Source organism: Schistocerca americana, chromosome X (assembly GCF_021461395.2).
Source record: "Schistocerca americana isolate TAMUIC-IGC-003095 chromosome X, iqSchAmer2.1, whole genome shotgun sequence".
Taxonomy (NCBI): Eukaryota; Metazoa; Arthropoda; class Insecta; order Orthoptera; family Acrididae; genus Schistocerca; species Schistocerca americana.
In genome coordinates this window covers 804,034,595-804,053,611 of record NC_060130.1, presented here as the reverse complement: position 1 = coordinate 804,053,611, position 19,017 = coordinate 804,034,595, and the positions used below count along the sequence as shown (strand labels likewise).

The 19,017-nt window shown below is 41.2% G+C and overlaps 1 protein-coding gene across 1 annotated transcript in view; it reads right to left on the bottom strand.

Annotated features, from left to right (window-relative positions):
- Window positions 1-2,949: 2,949 nt before the first annotated feature.
- LOC124556485 (trypsin-1-like) overlaps window positions 2,950-19,017 on the bottom strand; it is a 33,896-nt gene continuing 17,828 nt past the window's right edge. Inside the window, exons 5-7 of the mRNA XM_047130440.1 lie at window positions 6,497-6,610; window positions 6,242-6,394; window positions 2,950-3,171 (exon numbers count right to left, since the gene is read on the bottom strand). Of these exons, the coding sequence (XP_046986396.1) occupies window positions 3,025-3,171; window positions 6,242-6,394; window positions 6,497-6,610 (414 nt within the window). The 3' untranslated portion in view covers window positions 2,950-3,024. The remainder of the gene's footprint in view (window positions 3,172-6,241; window positions 6,395-6,496; window positions 6,611-19,017) is intronic.

Genomic DNA, 19,017 nt, shown 5'->3' with positions numbered 1-19,017 from the left:
AATGGCATCTACAGGCTTGTGCATGCAGGAGCCAACGCCACTACACGAATGGTGATGGGCATATTTGTATGGCCAGGTGTGTCGGCTATGGATTAAAACTCGTTTGTCTTGTCTGTCAGCTAAAGTGGTTTGTCTTGTCTGTCAGCTAAAGTGGGACATCATGTCCACAAACCAACTGGATGCTCCAAGAGCCTACATAGCGTTTTTCTCATATCCATATCGACCTCGATCGGCCGCTCACCAACGTGCAAGGTTTCAAATATGTGTTCATTGCTACTGATGCATCCACCTAATGAGTAGAAGCTGTACCCACCACAGACATCTCGACAGAGGCTTCCGCACAAACATTTCTAACTTCCTGGATGGCGCAATTTGTCTGCTCTATGAACATGAGGACTGACCAGGGCCGTCAATCTGAGTCAACTTTGTTTCATGAAGTGGCAGATTTATGTGGTTTTATGCATCATCGTGCCATGAGCTACCACCCAACCAGTAATGGCATGGTGGAATGTTGGCACCAGACCTTCAAGTCAACCCCTATGTGTCACTACTTTTCTTGGTTGAAGGTCCTGCCCATCGTGTCATTTTGTTTATGTACTGTATTCAAACCGATCTTAGTGCAGCAGCACAATTTTGGAAATGGCGAGACAATCAGACTTATGTAGAAATTTTTCAGTCAACAACGAGGCAACCTCCCTTGAGACCCACCCTTCTTAATCCATCACATTAAAAACTGCATTTGTAATTTCCATTCATCTTCAGCATCCCACCAGGCAGACCAATTTTTATCCGGAAAGACTTGTCTACGGTCACACATGTGATGCTATGCACAGACCTCATCAAGCCCCCATCACAGTCACCTTACATGGATCTGTACCCAGTTTTGGACCTTAGTAGCCAGACACTGACGATATCAATCAACAACAAACTGACCAAGGTTTTACTGAGTGCATAAAGCTGGCCTAACTGGTCCAGATGGGCAATGCTGCAGGCCTCCTGCTCTAATATCGTCTGATGCCTACACTGCAGTGCACTGCAGCTGATTGGTTTGCTGGTTGGGGAAGGGGACTAAACAGTGGGGTCATCGGTCCCATTGGATGAAGGAAGGAATGGGAAGGAAATCGGCCATTTCCATTCAAAGGAACCATCCCAGCAATTGCCTGAAGCGATTTAGGGAAATCATGGAAAACCTAAATCAGGATGAGAGAGAGCGGGTAGGAACCGTCATCCTACCGAATGCTAGTCCAGTGTGCTAACCACTGTGTCACTATACTCGCTCGGTCTACTGCAACTGACCAATATACACTGGGGCCAGGAGGAGCCCAACCTCTCCTACCTATGCCAGTGGACATAGCTTCTACCAATGCTACACAGCCACAGAAAGAACACTCCCAGGGCAATCACTCTGTGTCTCCAACTCTACTATCAGTACTCATCAGGGATGAAGAATCATCTGGCACACATATTCATTCATCATGGGAGGTCTGTTCTACAGAGGGCAGGGATGCCTGTGTGGTGATGCAAATAGTCGACTATTAAGACTAAACGTGCAACGCCTTTACTTTGACTTACGTACAGAGTGTGCAGCACTTTCCATTTCCCACCTTGTCTTCGAGTAATTCATTTGTCTAATGTGTATATTTCGCGTGTTACATGCTTTTCATTACTAGGTTAATAAAGTACCTAGTGTTAATCTTGTTCTTATTTAATTGTGGACCATTATTCCCACAGCTGTTGCTGAGTCCAGTGTCACACATGACTGTAAATACCTGACCAGATTCCACCTAGTTTAACATCAGTTTCTGAGAAAAATTCAAGTATGGAAAAAAATCTGAGAGATGGCCAGTGATAACAGAATGGAATAAAGGCTAATACGCTGAAGGTTTTTTTTAATCTTTGCTCTCAACAACATTAATTATTGTCAGAATATGAAAATATAAGTAATTTGCTTTCCTTATTGTAATAGTTCTATTAATAATATGAAAAAGTTCCTGAAGGAAAGGCGATAGATAATCTCAAACGCTGCTGCGGGTACATTTGTAACATGTAACTGTTACAAAAATAACAGGCTCTGAGAAGTATGTGGAAGCTATTTTGTAAGAAAATAATAGGTTCTAATGGACAAGTTTCATAGTATACCAATGAATTTAGTGTACACTTAACAGAAATTTATTCCTGTGGAAATTATTTAACACCACAGATAAATTTTTAGTAGTAGAAATAGTGCAAAAAGTTTTTCTTAGTTCACCACCCTTTGAAAATGCAATTTATATTCCATTTAATTTTTTTAAAATCTTTTTTGGACAATAACAATTCAGTTGTGTTTTTGATTTTTGTATGTAAAGTAAAGACTTTCAGTAATCACTCCTTACTCTGACCTTTCAGATTTCCTTTGCATAGGAAAAATGTGTAACGAATGTAATAGATGTATATACTATGGAACTCTAACTTTAAGTACTCTGGAAATTTGGAACGTTGTCTTTAATGGAACAATATTCTGATTTAAAAAATCACAATACATTCTTTCAGATTAACATTTAAATAATACTATCATTTTCACTGTGATACATAAGAAGACAATATTGCAGAAGAATTAAATAGTTGTTAGCAAATATCACTTATACAGTTAAAAATGACACTAATGACATACAACACACTGATAAATAATACAAAAATCAGTCCACATTCAAACACATTGTACTTTATAAAAAATATACTTTAAAAAAGAAACCATTGTAACAGTCACAGATGAAGTATAAAAACAGCTCATCAACATCACAGAATGAAAAATGAAGACTATGTGTTCATTGGAATGACAATTCTGGCAATAATGATTCTTTTTTACAAACTCGTTGCAGTTGACAAAGTCATTCTGCTCCACTTCCACGCACCATTTGATGAGATGTGATATTTAGTTTTATTTACACATTTGGTTTCAGTGAAATATAGTTTATCTTAAGTAACAACATATTTATTTTAGTTGTATGTGCATAGAACAGTCACTGAGTCAGCCTTATTAGTCATTCAGACATTTGTGTTATTGAGTATCCAGTTACTGAAAGCAGAAACTCGAGTGTACACATGTGGATATTCACTCCTCGCACAACCAATTGCCCATGACACGAGTCCAACCAGCTTCCGTTTTGCTACCAAACCACCGCCATTGTCACCCTATGGAAGATATGAATAGATGTTAGAAACAATTTAGTCTATATTCTCTTATACAGAGTGTTACAAAATACATCTTAGTTAAGTATAGTAATTTAATAACTATTACTCTGAAGTAAGATACATTTTCTGTTGCTGATGTTATGCTCTTATAGAAAGGTCTGTTTGGCTTGGGGCTCTGAGGGTGAGGTGTTGGACTATAAGTCCAAAAGTCTGGTGGACTACCTTAAGAAGACAGTATGATTTTTGTCAGTCACTTATCACATCAAAAACCAGTGGAAAAGACATTTATATGTGAAAAACGCCAAGTTACACAATGATTTAGAGCCCATGTTAAACTGTAGATTACAGTATCACTGGCGTGGCAGATCAGTTCAGAATTTGGAGGGAGGAAAGGGCATTCTACTTCTAGTAGTACGGTGCTTAATAAAGCACTGCTGTGTGCAAACCAACTTTTGGGTCGACAATGGATTTACCTTACGTTCAGGTTTTTATTAAAGTGTATCAGGATTATATAAGTAAACTGTCTCGATGAAACTTTTATTGTGTTGTCTTTCTGCGGTATTTGTTTCTTTGGTTTCCATCCTGAAAAGTCTTCAGTTCGCTCTGGCAGGTAACAGCGGTATGGTATCTAGATCAACAAACAACTGCGTTTTGAATTTTTTAGCGAGCAGCTAACGAATAAAAGGCAACATAGGACTATATTTAAAGGCTTCATCCAATCAGAGCTGATAGTGGATTACAGAGAGAAACTTTTAAGTAATTGCATTGCCAGAGACGAACTACTTCAACGTTCGTCTCCATATGAAGTACTATAAAAGCACTACAAAAAAATCGGAACAAGGGTCCGCAGAGACTGCTGTTGCGCCACAGTGCTTTTCAGAACAAATACGTGCAGGTAGGATCAGCGTGTGAACAGTGCCAAGCTACTGTTATCTGAAGTTTTGCCACCAAATTTAACATCTCACGAGCACAAACCCTATAAGATTGGCACCATTAAAGCACTTTCAAAAATTGGGACCGTTCAGTCACTGGATGTCGAACATCAAAACATGCTACTGAATTTTTGTCACATCTTATCAAGTGAGCTAAACCGACGACCATCAGTATTCGACATCTGTGTTTTGCTTCCATGATTTTTTATCACGTTTTTCTAGACCGTTTTACTATAGTTGACTCACATTCAGAAGGATCTGGGCTCAAAAAACCTCCGACCATCCCATTATAGGTCTTTCACGTTTACACTATATCACTCAGACAAATGTGTAAATGATCATTCAGAATGATTAGGTTTAATTTTCTGCCACGTTCTTGCCTACTCATTCTGCTAGTTACGACATATGCTACTCATCCTATACTACATGAAGGCTTTTCTCATCTTTTTCATACCTAGTTACAAACATACAACTACTACATCCCACTAAACAGTTCCTTTCACTGTACCACATCCTGCCTCTTATTTCATATCATCTCCACTCCACTCCCATCTGCACCCATCTCTTACCTACAGTTAACACCAGCCTTCACCACCATTAACTTCAAAGAACACAGAACTATGCAAATCACTAATATGTGCTTAGACGTTAAATCGTGTAATCGTATTTAAAGAACTTGGAGCTCAACCGTGAGAAACAAATTTTTTCATTAAAAATATTTTGTCTCACTAATAGTTACTGTTAATGACTATATATAGGGGTGGACAAAAATATGGAAACACCAAAAGCACAACACAATAGCCGCGCGGGATTAGCCGAGCTGTCTGAGGCGCTGCAGTCATAGACTGTGCGGCTGATCCCGGCGGAGGTTCGAGTCCTCCCTCGGGCATGGGTGTGTGTGTGTTTGTCCTTAGGATAATTTAGGTCAAGTAGTGTGTAAGCTTAGGGACTGATGACCTTAGCAGTTAAGTCCCATAAGATTTCACACACATTATTATTATTATTATTATTATTACAACACAATACCATGCCTACTACGGCATAGAAACTCTTTGGCATTCAAACCAGCTTCCAGTCATCTTGGAATAGATATATACAGGTCCTGTATGGTTTGCAAGGGAATGTTTTACCAATCTTTCTGCAAAATAGTGACAAGTTCAGGAATCGATCATGGAAGTGGATAAGTGATCACGCACCCTTCTCTCCAAAGCTGTTTCCAGGGGAGATGCAACAACTCATCCTCATAATCACTAAACCAGTCATTGCGCGAGTTGTTGAAACAGGGACACTGTCGTCTTGGAACACAGTAGCACCATAGGGGAACAAACATTGTACTATGGGATGGACCCGAAAGCTAAAATGGTCACATATTCCTTTGCACTAACGTGACCTTACAGATTAACCGTGGGGGGAATAACACGATACGGCTGCCCGAATCATCAACGAACCCTCACTACGTTTCACTACTGAACGTAATCTCGGTCAGAAGTTTTAAATAGAGTGAAAAAATACTCATCCGACAAATTATTTTTTTACATTGTTCGATAGCCCACGTTTTCGGCTTCAGCACCACGGTTTTCTGTTACGGCATTTACAACACTGATGGGTGCTTTTGGAATTCCAGCTCTCTCTGCAGTTTCGCACTTATGGAGCTCTTTTCGTGCCGCTTTGGTGCTGACAGGGTTCGCGAGTGCGGCCTTCAGTTATGCAGTGACTACTACAGCTGTCGACTTCTTATGTTTCGTCACTATATTCTCAGTGACCAAGTGTTACTGTCACTCAATATACTTTGGTCGGTGTCCTGACAGCGTGTTATGTTTTTCCGCTTTACCTGTATGCGGTACAAATGTTCGGTACGGCACCTCTTGAAACACTAAACACATCGGATATCTTGGATACTCATCATACGAGCACCAACAATTTTCCCACGCTCGAATAGAATTAGCCTCGACGGAATGCACTCAAAACTACTCAGAACACTATTCTGACCGCAGCTTACACTTGCAACGTACTGACGTGCCGCTCATGATCAAATACAACAGCAGGAGTGGCTAACATCTGCATTCATGTTCAGATATGCATTTCTCGTGGTTTTTCCATATTTTTGTCCAACCCTTTGTCTTCGTTTGGAACATTACCTGGCAGCTGTCTTTTCCACCTGACGGGTATGCAGCACATATCATTCTTTTGTTGACACCTCCGAAATACATGTAGGATTTATCACATTCTGCGAAGTCGATTATTGGCACTTCCACTTTGTACAGCGTTCGAGTGTACTTGGGAACACCAAACTGAAATAAGATTTACACGTATTTTTTTAAATTTCTGAACATGAGTACTCTGAACCAGAGCATGTGAAGTCAGTGGCCTTTCTGTAACAAATCAACACATACGTTTTTAGTCCCCCATCCTGCAACCACTCCGACGGTGCCAGCAGAGAACTCTTCATCCTGCTTTGGTAACTTCACTGGTTTCACCTTCTTACTAAACCTGAATGCGGGCTTCACCTGTAATCAAATACACCAATTGTAATTCAGAAACTGAAAGAACTGTCTTCTTACACACACACACACACACACACACACACACACACACACGCACACGCACAAAGGAGCATTACACAAGAGAATTTAAAATATACTGTTCGTTTAACTCGGACGGGCAACCCACATCTCTGGCGCTAAGTTTCTGCTGCAAAGATGTTGCAACTCTAGAACATCGACACTTGGTTAAAACACGACGAAAGAAATTGTCTGCCATTTCACGTTGCATCTTAAACAGAGAAAGTGCAGTTTTAAGAGACTACTCTCATTTAGTTGTCGATATCGTTTAAAATACAGCAAATGCTTTACTGTTGGTAGTAGAGATCTACGTATACAAACACAAGGCGAAAACTTCCTGACAGACTGATATTTTCTTCAGAAAGCTAGTATTGATGTCCCTGTTTCCCCACTTCCAAGTCACCATTTTTGACTGCTGGATTGTCCTGATCAAATGTGACTATTTTCCATTTGCAGCTGAGGCCCCTTCTCATGTAGTTTTTCATTCAGTCAGGCCGGTAGATTTGAGCAGTTTTTTTTGCTAGCTTTGTTTTGCCCTTGCAGGGAAATTAGTATCGGTAAAAATAATCCATTTTTTTGTTCCAGAAAACACTAATCAGTGTGTTTCTGGCGGATGAAATCGACTTCACTTGTTTTTGCTGCAGGGACACTGGCTTCCACCAGCTGCTATTTTGTTTGTGGCGCGTAGTGACGAACCCACGCCTTATTCTGAGCAACAAATTGGCACACAAAATCAGTTGGATTCTTTATGAAATATTGCAAATATTACTGACAATTTCGCCATAGAACATGCTTTTGGATAAGATTTAAAATGATTCGTTGTGCACTTTCTCGATGGTTTCTCAAGTTGTTGAATTTTTGGGATATCGTCCCTGCGGGTCATCGTCAAGACATTGAATTTAGCCACTCGATTTTTTATTGCTAGACTTGAAGCATCAAGTCTTCACTTACTTGGATGAACTTCCAACAGTGAGCTTTATTGCAGCAAAGTTACCTAGCTCATCTATTTGAACAGAACACATGTAGCATGGTTACTTTAAAATGTTAGAAAATAGAATTGCTTTGATACCAACGCCATCTCTGTGCCGTGCAGAGAACGTTTCACTTCGTCCTTTTGTGCGGCTGAAACTCTTGCTGTCATTTACTGAGGATTGAGGCAGCCCGCAGCACTACCCAACTTTATTCTCTGATCATCGCGCGAAAGAGTGCACAGCAAAACAAAGATACAATTGGTGTTCGTATGATGAAGATTTTTTTTATAACCCACTCGTTTGTTTAGTATGTTGGAAATTATCGTCTGTCACTCTGTGATTTCATCCAGAGATCAGGGAGATGTCAAATTTCATAAAAACCGTTAACGGATGACACAACATAAATATGATTTTAATTCACACTGATAAAAGGATTTACTTTCAGATCAAGTATGTTACCCTGATTCATTGATGTAGGTAGTCTGTACTTGCAATCCACATAATACAATAAATGACAGAAAAGTTTTACATCTATGGAACAACTTAAAAAAAAGGTGATGGGAGTCATCATTTGTGTCTCCTAATGCGTTAGGCGCTCACCGCAGAAGACCAACAGCACCTCTCACTGGTAAAATATGGATTTAGCAAGATTACTGATTACTTCTTGACAGCTATTTATGAAGAATGTCCAGACTCGCTGCTGTGTGATACTGACTTTTATTTCTTTCATTTTCACTACAAATCCGTTTCGGGTAACATTGCCATTATCGAGTGATCTGGTACAATGTGGGTGCCATAGTGTGTTTATTTCGTGTTCCTTCATCCACGGAACTATTGACCCAATGTCTTCGAGCACTGCAGTATCATGTTGTTCATGGAATGCACCCTATCACCTTGCTTGCATAGAGTTCGAAGGCGACTGCGACCAATTTAGGTTAATATTTTGCATTCTGTTTCCATCTACTGGGCCCGCCGAAATCCATATGCTGTGACATCTCTGCCGACAGTCTGTGTGCAAGCGATAATGCTCGTTTGTGGTGGTGGGTTCACATGGACGATCTTGGTTTTATAATCTTCAGAAAATTACCCTTTGAATGACGACCGTTTTGGAACGGGCGCCTTCCATGCACTGCGGAATTGCTCAATATTCGGTGAAAGTCACTTGTCTGATCACATACATTCAGCCAGGCGTCGCCTCTTCCTGCTAAAACTACGTATTTTCACCAAAACGAGAAAGTACAATCCTGTCTTGGCGCGAGGGGAGGGCTCTGACATGGTCTGGCAAATGAGAATGCTAGGTGGCAGAATTCGGCTTGTTTCACCTCGGTATGCTGGGCAAAGAAATTGTTTCCTTGTTCGTTGCCCGGTGCAGCATGTTGTAGCAAACAGTGCACTCGACCAGCAAACAAATGATATTACGGTGAGATCGTAGCCAGCCACTAGCACCGCAATAGGTTTCAGCACTACTCACCGGTAAACTCAATTGATTTACAAGTAGCATTGCCACTCGAGACGAAGTTTTCAGGGTATATTATTTACTTTTTGAATCTGAGAAGTTGTTCGGAAGAAATGTAAGATACTCTTACATAACCATATTTTCGAGACCTAAATTTGGGACACATTAAAAATTGTTAATATTGCAAAAAAATCTTAATGAAACGTAATAAATGCAAGATATCACTTTAATTCGTTAGAAAAAGCATATTCATGTATATTAAGACTTCTGGTCAGGTGAATACAGGGTTATAAATACAAAATCAAATAGGGGTAATGCAGGAGTCGGTTTAATAATGAATAAAAAAATAAGAGTGCGGACAAGCTACTACAAACAGCATAGTGAAAGCATTATTGTGGCCAAGATAGACACGAAGCCCACGCCTACTACAGTAGTACAAGTTTATATGCCAACTAGCTCTGCAAATGACGAAGAAATTGAAGAAATGTATGATGAAATAAAAGAAATTATTCAGATAGTGAAGGGAGACGAAAATTTAATAGTCATGAGTGACTGGAATTCGGTAGTAGGAAAAGGGAGAGAAGGAAACATAGTAGGTGAATATGGACTGGGGCTAAGAAATGAAAGAGGAAGCCGCCTGATAGAATTTTGCACAGAGCACAACTTAATCATAGCTAACACTTGGTTCAAGAATCATAAAAGAAGGTTGTATACATGGAAGAAGCCTGGATATACTGACAGGTTTCAGAGAGATTACATAATGGTAAGACAGAGATTTAGGAACAAAAAGAGGAAGGCGCCTGATAGAATTTTGCACAGAGCACAACTTAATCATAGCTAACACTTGGTTCAAGAATCATAAAAGAAGGTTGTATACATGGAAGAAACCTGGAGATACTGACAGGTTTCAGATAGATTACATAATGGTAAGACAGAGATTTAGGAACCAGGTTTTAAATTGTAAGACATTTCCAGGGGCAGATGTGCACTCTGATCACAATCGATTTGTTATGAACTGTAGGTTAAAACTGAAGAAACTGCAAAAAGGTGGGAATTTAAGGAGATGGGACCTGGATAAACTGAAAGAACCAGAGGTTGTACAGAGTTTCAGGGAGAGCATAAGGGAACAATTGACAGGAATGGGGGAAAGAAATACAGTAGAAGAAGAATGGGTAGCTTTAAGATGAAGTAGTGAAGGCAGCAGAGGACCTAGTAGGTAAAAAGACGAGGGCTAGTAGAAACCCTTGGGTAACAGAAGAAATACTGAATTTAATTGATGAAAGGAGAACATATAAAAATGCAGTAAATGAAGCAGGCAAAAAGGAATACAAACGTCTCAAAAACGAGATCGACAGGAAGTGCAAAATGGCTAAGCAGGGATGGCTAGAGGACAAATGTAAGGATGTAGAGGGTTATCTCACTACGGGTAAGATAGATACTGCCTATAGGAAAATTAAAGAGACCTTTGGAGAAAAGAGAACCACTTGTATAAATATCAAGAGCTCAGATGGAAACCCAATTCTAAGCAAAGAAGGGAAAGCAGAAAGGTGGAGGGAGTATATAGAGGGCCTATACAAGGGCAATGTACTTGAGGACAATATTATGGAAAGGGAAGAGGATGTAGATGAAGATGAAATGGGAGATACGATACTGGGTGAAGAGTTTGACAGAGCACTGAAAGATCTAAGTCGAAACAAGGCCCCAGGAGTAGACAACATTCCATTAGAACTACTGACGGCCTTGGGAGAGCCAGTCCTGACAAAACTCTACCATATGGTGAGCAAGATGTATGAGACAGGCGGAATACCCTCAGACTTCAAGAAGAATATAATAATTCCGATCCCAAAGAAAGCAGGTGCCGACAGATGTGAAAATTACCGAACAATCAGTTTAATAAGTCACAGCTGCAAAATAGTAACGCGAATTCTTTACAGACGAATGGAAAAACTAGTAGAAGCCGACCTCGGGGAACATCAGTTTGGATTCCGTAGAAATGTTGGAACATGTGAGGCAATGCTGACCCTACGACTTATCTTGGAAGCTAGATTAAGGAAAGGCAAACCTACGTTTCTAGCATTTGTAGACTTAGAGAAAGCTTTTGACAATGTTGAGTGGAATACTCTCTTTTAAATTCTGAAGGTGACAGAGGTAAAATACAGGGAGCGAAAGGCTATTTACAATTTGTACAGAAACCAGATGGCAGTTATAAGAGTCGAGGGGCACGAAAGGGAAGCAGTGGTTGGGAAGGGAGTGAGACAGGGTTGTAGCCTCTCCACGATGTTATTCAATCTGTATATTGAACAAGCAGTGAAGGAAACAAAAGAAAAATTCGGAGTAGGTATTAAAATCCATGGATAAGAATTAAAAACTTTGAGGTTCGCCGATGACATTGTAATTCTGTCAGAGACAGCAAAGGACTTGGAAGAGTAGTTGAACGGAATGGACAGTGTCATGAAAGGAGGGTATAAGATGAACATCAACAAAAGCAAAACGAGGATAATGGAAAGTAGTCGAATTAAGTCGGGTGATGCTGATGGAATTAGATTAGGAAATGAGATACTTAAAGTAGTAAAGGAGTTTTCCTATTTGGGGACCAAAATAACTGATGATGGTCGAAGTAGAGAGGATATAAAATGTAGACTGGCAATGGAAAGGAAAGCGTATCTGAAGAAGAGAAATTTGTTAACATCGAGTATTGATTTATATGTCAGGAAGTCGTTTCTGAAAGTATTTGTATAGAGCGTAGCCATGTATGGAAGTGAAACATGGACGATAACTAGTTTGGACAAGAAGAGAATAGAAGCTTTCGAAATGTGGTGCTACAGAAGAATGCTGAAGATTAGATGGGTAGATCATATAACTAATGAGGAGGTATTGAATAGGATTGGGGAGAAGAGAAGTTTGTGGCACAACTTGACTAGAAGAAGGGATCGGTTGGTAGGACATGTTCTGAGGCATCGAGGGATCACCAATTTAGTATTGGAGGGCAGCGTGGAGGGTAAAAATCGTAGAGGGAGACCAAGAGATAAATACACTTAACAGATTCAGAAGGATGTAGGCTGCAGTAGGTACTGGGAGATGAAGAAGCTTGCACAGGATAGAGTAGCATGGAGAACTGCATCAAACCAGTCTCAGGACTGAAGACCACAACAACAACAACAACCGATACATACAGGTATAGGTGAAATAATCTAATGAAGGATAATGGAAAAATTCGGGACAGAGGTGAAAACATCGTGACTGTCCCAAAAAGTGCGGGACGGACTGTCACCTTATGTTTATTCATCGCGATCATTTGAAGTTGTGCAACTAATCTGCTGGTAAATTATTCTGTTAGCTATTGCATTTAGATTTCGTGGATTCATTAACTCACACCGGCATAGCTCGAACTTAGTATATCCCAGAGAATTTGCAGTTATTAACTCTCTTCTAAAAGTGTGTGAGAATTCTCTAATGAATAAAATCTCTGTACTCCAGATTTCACAGGTGGGAGGGTGAGGATATTGCCCCGTCAGGGGGCCCCTTAGTCAGTGCCATCTGCTCTAGGACTGTGCACAAACTACAAACTTATAAAGTAATGATAACTCATTGGCGGATCAGTACAGATACTGCTGTGAGCCACCCGTCCTGCAGCTTTTTTTTCCTGATAAATAAAAATAAATGTCGTGTGACTAGGGCCTCCATTCGGGTAGACCGTTCGCCGCACACACGGCAAAATGACCACTTTAGGCGGCCAAAAATCGATTTTCACACTTATAGATTAGGTCTAAACGTCCTTGTATTCTTCACCTCAGGTAACTGGTCCATCGCACTGCCGTAAAATATCCTTAGTTACGTTGACAATAAAGGCGTGTAAGGGTCTGACAGGCAAGGTGCATTCGAAACTCAAAAGTATTATAACGTGAATTGTTTGATCATCTCATGCGAAAATCTCAATATTTATCATGGTGGAAGCCACAGGTGTGTTCATTAAATAGACAACGTTACAATTCAATTTTTTAAACCTTGTTAATAGTAAATGACGATTTTATTAAAAATATTTTTCCTTAGACTTTCAAAAAAAGTTCCGCTTAATACCGCTTTCTGTCCTAAATATTTACACTTGTGCATTTGTTGACTATTAGTATTGTAAATTCTAGGAACTCAAACCAACGCATTGTGACAGCAGACTCTTTTCTATACGGGTAGTCGGAGTGGACCAAGTTACTCGGAATTAAATATGAGGAAAATGAATCTAGTTTTAGTGTTAAAAAAGGAGAACTTTTACAAACAATCACAGTCTAAGTGTATAGGACGATTAACGACTCACATATTGGATAAATTTAGTGAATATAAACAGTCAAAAGACAGTGTATGTAAAATTAAGTCAATTTTAAAAGTGTTTGTCTCAAAATTGCTACCAAATTGGAAAAAATCCAATTGGAATATGGAAAGATTTACCAAACCCAATTCAGAATGGTTAAAAAACGACATGGTCTTGCCAGCTCTAAGCACTACAACCACAAACGAAGATTTACACGTGAAAAAAACCCAGAGGAAGGCCTGAAAAATCTTTTGAAGAGAGCTCTCAACTTTTGCAAAAACAATATTCTACGACTAGTTCATTTAAGTTTGGGATATCTGTCTTACACTCATACCTTAGATGTTACGAGTACTCGTTACATATATAATATAAACTGGAACTGAAGCAGTGGCAAGCAAGAGGTAAAGAAGTCAAAGAAAATATAAAAAGAAGAAAGGAAGAAATAACCACTAAAATCTATCGTGAAATGGGATTAGTGGTAGACCAGCCCATGCAAGGAGGAGGTAACTCCAATGACGGGAATACTGCAAGAAAATTTTTTCACAGCCCACGAAATCTACGACTGTAACAGGTCTAGAGCCCGAAATTATAAAAAGATTTGCAAACATCCTAAGCGTTTTGTCTTGCTGATTTAATGTTAATTACAGTAATTTTAAAAGTTATTGCGTCGAAACAGCAAAAATCAGTTTAGAAACGTACAAGTGGTACAAAATGAGTGCTGTTGTTATTTTGGGGGAAGAGACCAAACTACGAGGTCATCGGTCTCATCGGATTAGGGAAGGACGGGGAAGGAATTCGGCCGTGCCCTTTCAAAGGAACCATCTCGCCATTTGCCTGGAACGATTTAGGGAAATCACGGAAAACCTAAATCAGGATGGCCGGACGCGGGATTGAACCGTCGTCCTCCCGAATGCGAGTCCAGTGTGCTAACCACTGCGCCACCTCGCTCGGTAAAATGAGTGCGTCTGTGCACAAGCTGCTAATACAGGGCGCAGACATAATAAAGGAACTACCTTTGCCTGTGGGGCTTTTTTCAGAAGATGTCTTGGAATCTAGTCAGAAAGAATATAAGGGTTTAAGACTTTTCCATGCAAGGAAAACTTCAAGAATACGTACCAATACGGATATTGTCCTCTGGATGCTGATAGCTTCAGATCCTATCATTGCGCCAAAGAGGAGGAGGCACATTAAAAAAAGAAAACCCTTTCCTAAGGAGGTACTGTTAATGTTAGAAGAACCTGTTGTGAAAATGCTTGAAGATAATGGTGACGAAGAAACAATGGATGATGATGATGATGATGATGATGATGATGATGATGACGACGACGACGACGACAACGACGACGACGGAATAATGGATAATTATGATGAGAGATACTAACTGTCTTACTGTCTGTAAACTTTAAGTAAAATATACTAATTTGATTTTCATTCTACTTTTTCATTTTTAGCTACATATAAATCACCTTTTGGGTTGGTAGGTACTTTCAGAATCTTGTCAAGTCTGAATACACATCAAGCCTAAGGTCAGAAGAATTTCTAAGTATAAATGCACATATTATATAACATATTTGAATTTTGGCAGCCTAAAGTGGTCATTTTGCCGTGTGTGCGCTAGGTGCAAGTATTTCGATTTGACGCCTGAATCGTGTCTGCATTCATCAGCGTACATGAACTCGTAGAACAATCGAAGCCGAATATCCTCATCAGTTGCAAAAGAGTCACTGAACAGAGGGAAAGCAGGAGTGCGATATGCAGTTCGTGCAACAGAATTAACGGATCAACCTTTTTGCAGTAAATCATAGCTTCTGATATGTGTATGAACAATGAATGTGTCCTCACAACTTTTTTTTGAGAGAACAATGTCTCGATTTTTTGGTTATAATGGCACTGTGACTCATTAAAAGAAAAATGAGCATTTGCCAATCACGTTTTATGGTATTGCAGAGCTGTACAGATTCGACAGTGGTAAGTTTATACGAATGCTAGTCAAGATTTCATAACAGACAGGCCTCTTCCATCTGATTAGCTTTTCTGATGATGAACAGAGACCAACCGCGTAGATTATTTACATTGTCACAGTGCTGAAGTTTGGTATGATTAATGTCAGTGGCAATTTAGTGAATTTTGCTCTCAATGCTGAAGGAATTCTGATAGATACACTCGTCTGGATATAAAGAAAATTTAATCAAGAGACTATAAACAGTTCATTGAAAAACTTACAAAGTAATATAATTTATAACTGACTGTCAGTGATTCTACCAAAAGATTAGAATTTCAAATCAGTGCCATTATGTTATCCATAAGCATATTGTAAAAATGTATGTATGTATCTCCTCCTAAACCGCTGTACTGATTTCAACCAAACTTGGTACATATACACTCCTGGAAATGGAAAAAAGAACACATTGACACCGGTGTGTCAGACCCACCATACTTGCTCCGGACACTGTGAGAGGGCTGTACAAGCAATGATCACACGCACGGCACAGCGGACACACCAGGAACCGCGGTGTTGGCCGTCGAATGGCGCTAGCTGCGCAGCATTTGTGCACCGCCGCCGTCAGTGTCAGCCAGTTTGCCGTGGCATACGGAGCTCCATCGCAGTCTTTAACACTGGTAGCATGCCGCGACAGCGTGGACGTGAACCGTATGTGCAGTTGACGGACTTTGAGCGAGGGCGTATAGTGGGCATGCGGGAGGCCGGGTGGACGTACCGCCGAATTGCTCAACACGTGGGGCGTGAGGTCTCCACAGTACATCGATGTTGTCACCAGTGGTCGGCGGAAGGTGCACGTGCCCGTCGACCTGGGACCGGGCCGCAGCGACGCATGGATGCACGCCAAGACCGTAGGATCCTACGCAGTGCCGTAGGGGACCGCACCGCCACTTCCCAGCAAATTAGGGACACTGTTGCTCCTGGGGTATCGGCGAGGACCATTCGCAACCGTCTCCATGAAGCTGGGCTACGGTCCCGCACACCGTTAGGCCGTCTTCCGCTCACGCCCCAACATCGTGCAGCCCGCCTCCAGTGGTGTCGCGACAGGCGTGAATGGAGGGACGAATGGAGACGTTTCGTCTTCAGCGATGAGAGTCGCTTCTGCCTTGGTACCAATGATGGTCGTATGCGTGTTTGGCGCCGTCCAGGTGAGCGCCACAATCAGGACTGCATACGACCGAGGCACACAGGGCCAACACCCGGCATCATGGTGTGGGGAGCGATCTCCTACACTGGCCGTACACCACTGGTGATCGTCGAGGGGACACTGAATAGTGCACGGTATATCCAAACCGTCATCGAAGCCCTCGTTCTACCATTCCTAGACCGGCAAGGGAACTTGCTGTTCCAACAGGACAATGCACGTCCGCATGTATCCCGTGCCACCCAACGTGCTCTAGAAGGTGTAAGTCAACTACCCTAGCCAGCAAGATCTCCGGATCTGTCCCCCATTGAGCATGTTTGGGACTGGATGAAGCGTCGTCTCACGGGGTCTGCACGTCCAGCACGAACGCTGGTCCAACTGAGGCTCCAGGTGGTAATGGCATGGCAAGCCGTTTCACAGGACTACATCCAGCATCTCTACGATCGTCTCCATGGGAGAATAGCAGCCTGCATTGCTGCGAAAGGGGGATATACACTGTACTAGTGCCGACATTGTGCATGCTCTGTTGCCTGTGTCTATGTGCCTGTGGTTCTGTCAGTGTGATCATGTGATGTATCTGACCCCAGGAATGTGTCAATAAAGTTTCCCCTTCCTGGGACAATGAATTCACGGTGTTCTTATTTCAATTTCCAGGAGTGTATATTACTTACTGTTTGGAAGGCACCACTGTGGGGCTAACAACCACCTGCCTGTCAAAGGGGTGGGAGTAGAGGCGAAAAAGAAGCGTAAAGACGCGCAAATAGCCAGAGTATATTCATCCAGGATTTGAGAATGCGAGCACTCAGAGACTTGCAGACTTGCATCAAACTATGCACATAACTCTCTCTCTCTCTCTCTCTCTCTCTCTCTCTCTCTCTCCCCCCCCCCCCCCACGTCGCACAAAATGATAAGAGAAAGGAATAGAAGTTTATCGGTTAATACATTCTCGCTGTTCATGCAGTACAACTGCTTACTCACGCACGACGTTTTAATTTATTACTGCTTTACTACGTGGTCTATTTGCAACACATTTTGCAGACAGTGTTCGTTTATATCACTGAATGTACCTGCAAAAATATCTCATTGTACGGCACATATTTCAGGAAATATGACGTCATAAACAATGAGATACGAGAAAAATTGCCGCATCATGCGTGACGTTTTAATTTATTGCTTCTTTCCTCGTAGTCTCTATTCGCAACAAACTTCGCAAACATTATCTACATGTATAAATGAATGAACTGCAAAATAATATCATTATGCAACACATATCTAAGGAGATATAACGACATAAACACTGACACGCGCGAAAAACTGCCGCATCAAGCATGATTTTTAATTTACTACTTATTTACTACTAACCCTTTCCGCAAGTTTTTCAGACAGTATTCAGATATACCACTGAAGCTTCTTGCGAAATTGTATCACTGTACGACGCATAGTTCAGGAGATAGGACGTCATTAACCCGGAGGTGCAGGAAAACGAAACTGTAGGGCGAAACTCGCTAGAGATACAGGTGAAATATGTGTACAAATATCTGTTAAATATGTGAAATATATTTGAAATGTATGTGACATGTGGGGTACCCGTGCAAAACCTAAGGTAAAAAAGCTCCTCTTAAACTCCTGCATTGATTGCAACCACACTTGGTACATTTATTACTTGCTACCTAGAAAGAAATATTGTTGGGGTAAGAACCACCAACTTCCTGTTTTGATGGGGATGATAAAGTGGTGATGGAGAGAGAACGGAGAGGAGCAGATGGACGGACAGAGAGGGAGATGAGAGGGACACACAAAGACAGGGGAGAGGAAGAAATGGACTTAGTGGGGGGAGGAGATAGACGGAGAGAGGGGGAGGAGGAAGTGGTCGGAGAGGTGGAAGGAGGAGATGATCCGAAAAAGAGGGATACTGACTAATAAAAGATTGGAATACATACATACCCATGCAACGCCGCGTGCTCAGTTAGTCATGAAATAAAATAAAAGAGGAAATGGGTATATTCTTATGGCACTGTCTGTCAAGTCTACTCTAGATCACAGGTCGTTGGTCCAAATTGTTGAAGGACACTAGCAGGCCAATTACTGAGCGACTGTTGCTCATACTTGTTCAGTCAGCAAAATGTCTTGCGATTTAGTCGACAACGAAAGAACTGAGTTTCGTTGTACTACAGAGGGAACCTCGTCGGAGCAGTGTAGGGTTGGAGCCACATTCTTAGAGTTCTTTGAGAGTAGAGTCTCCAGAGGAAGATTAGAACTTAGATTTTTACAGATTTCCTAAGACGGAGACGATAAAAAAAATGAAATGATGCTATGGCATTATTGGCCAGGAAGGCCCACCTGCGGTAGTTCGGGCGCCTAGTGCAAGCTTTTCTATTTGATCCCACTTGGGCGACTTGCGAGGTGATGACGATGAGATGTAATGATCGGAACAATACAAACACTCAGACCCCGAGCGAAGAAAATTTCCATCGCAGCCG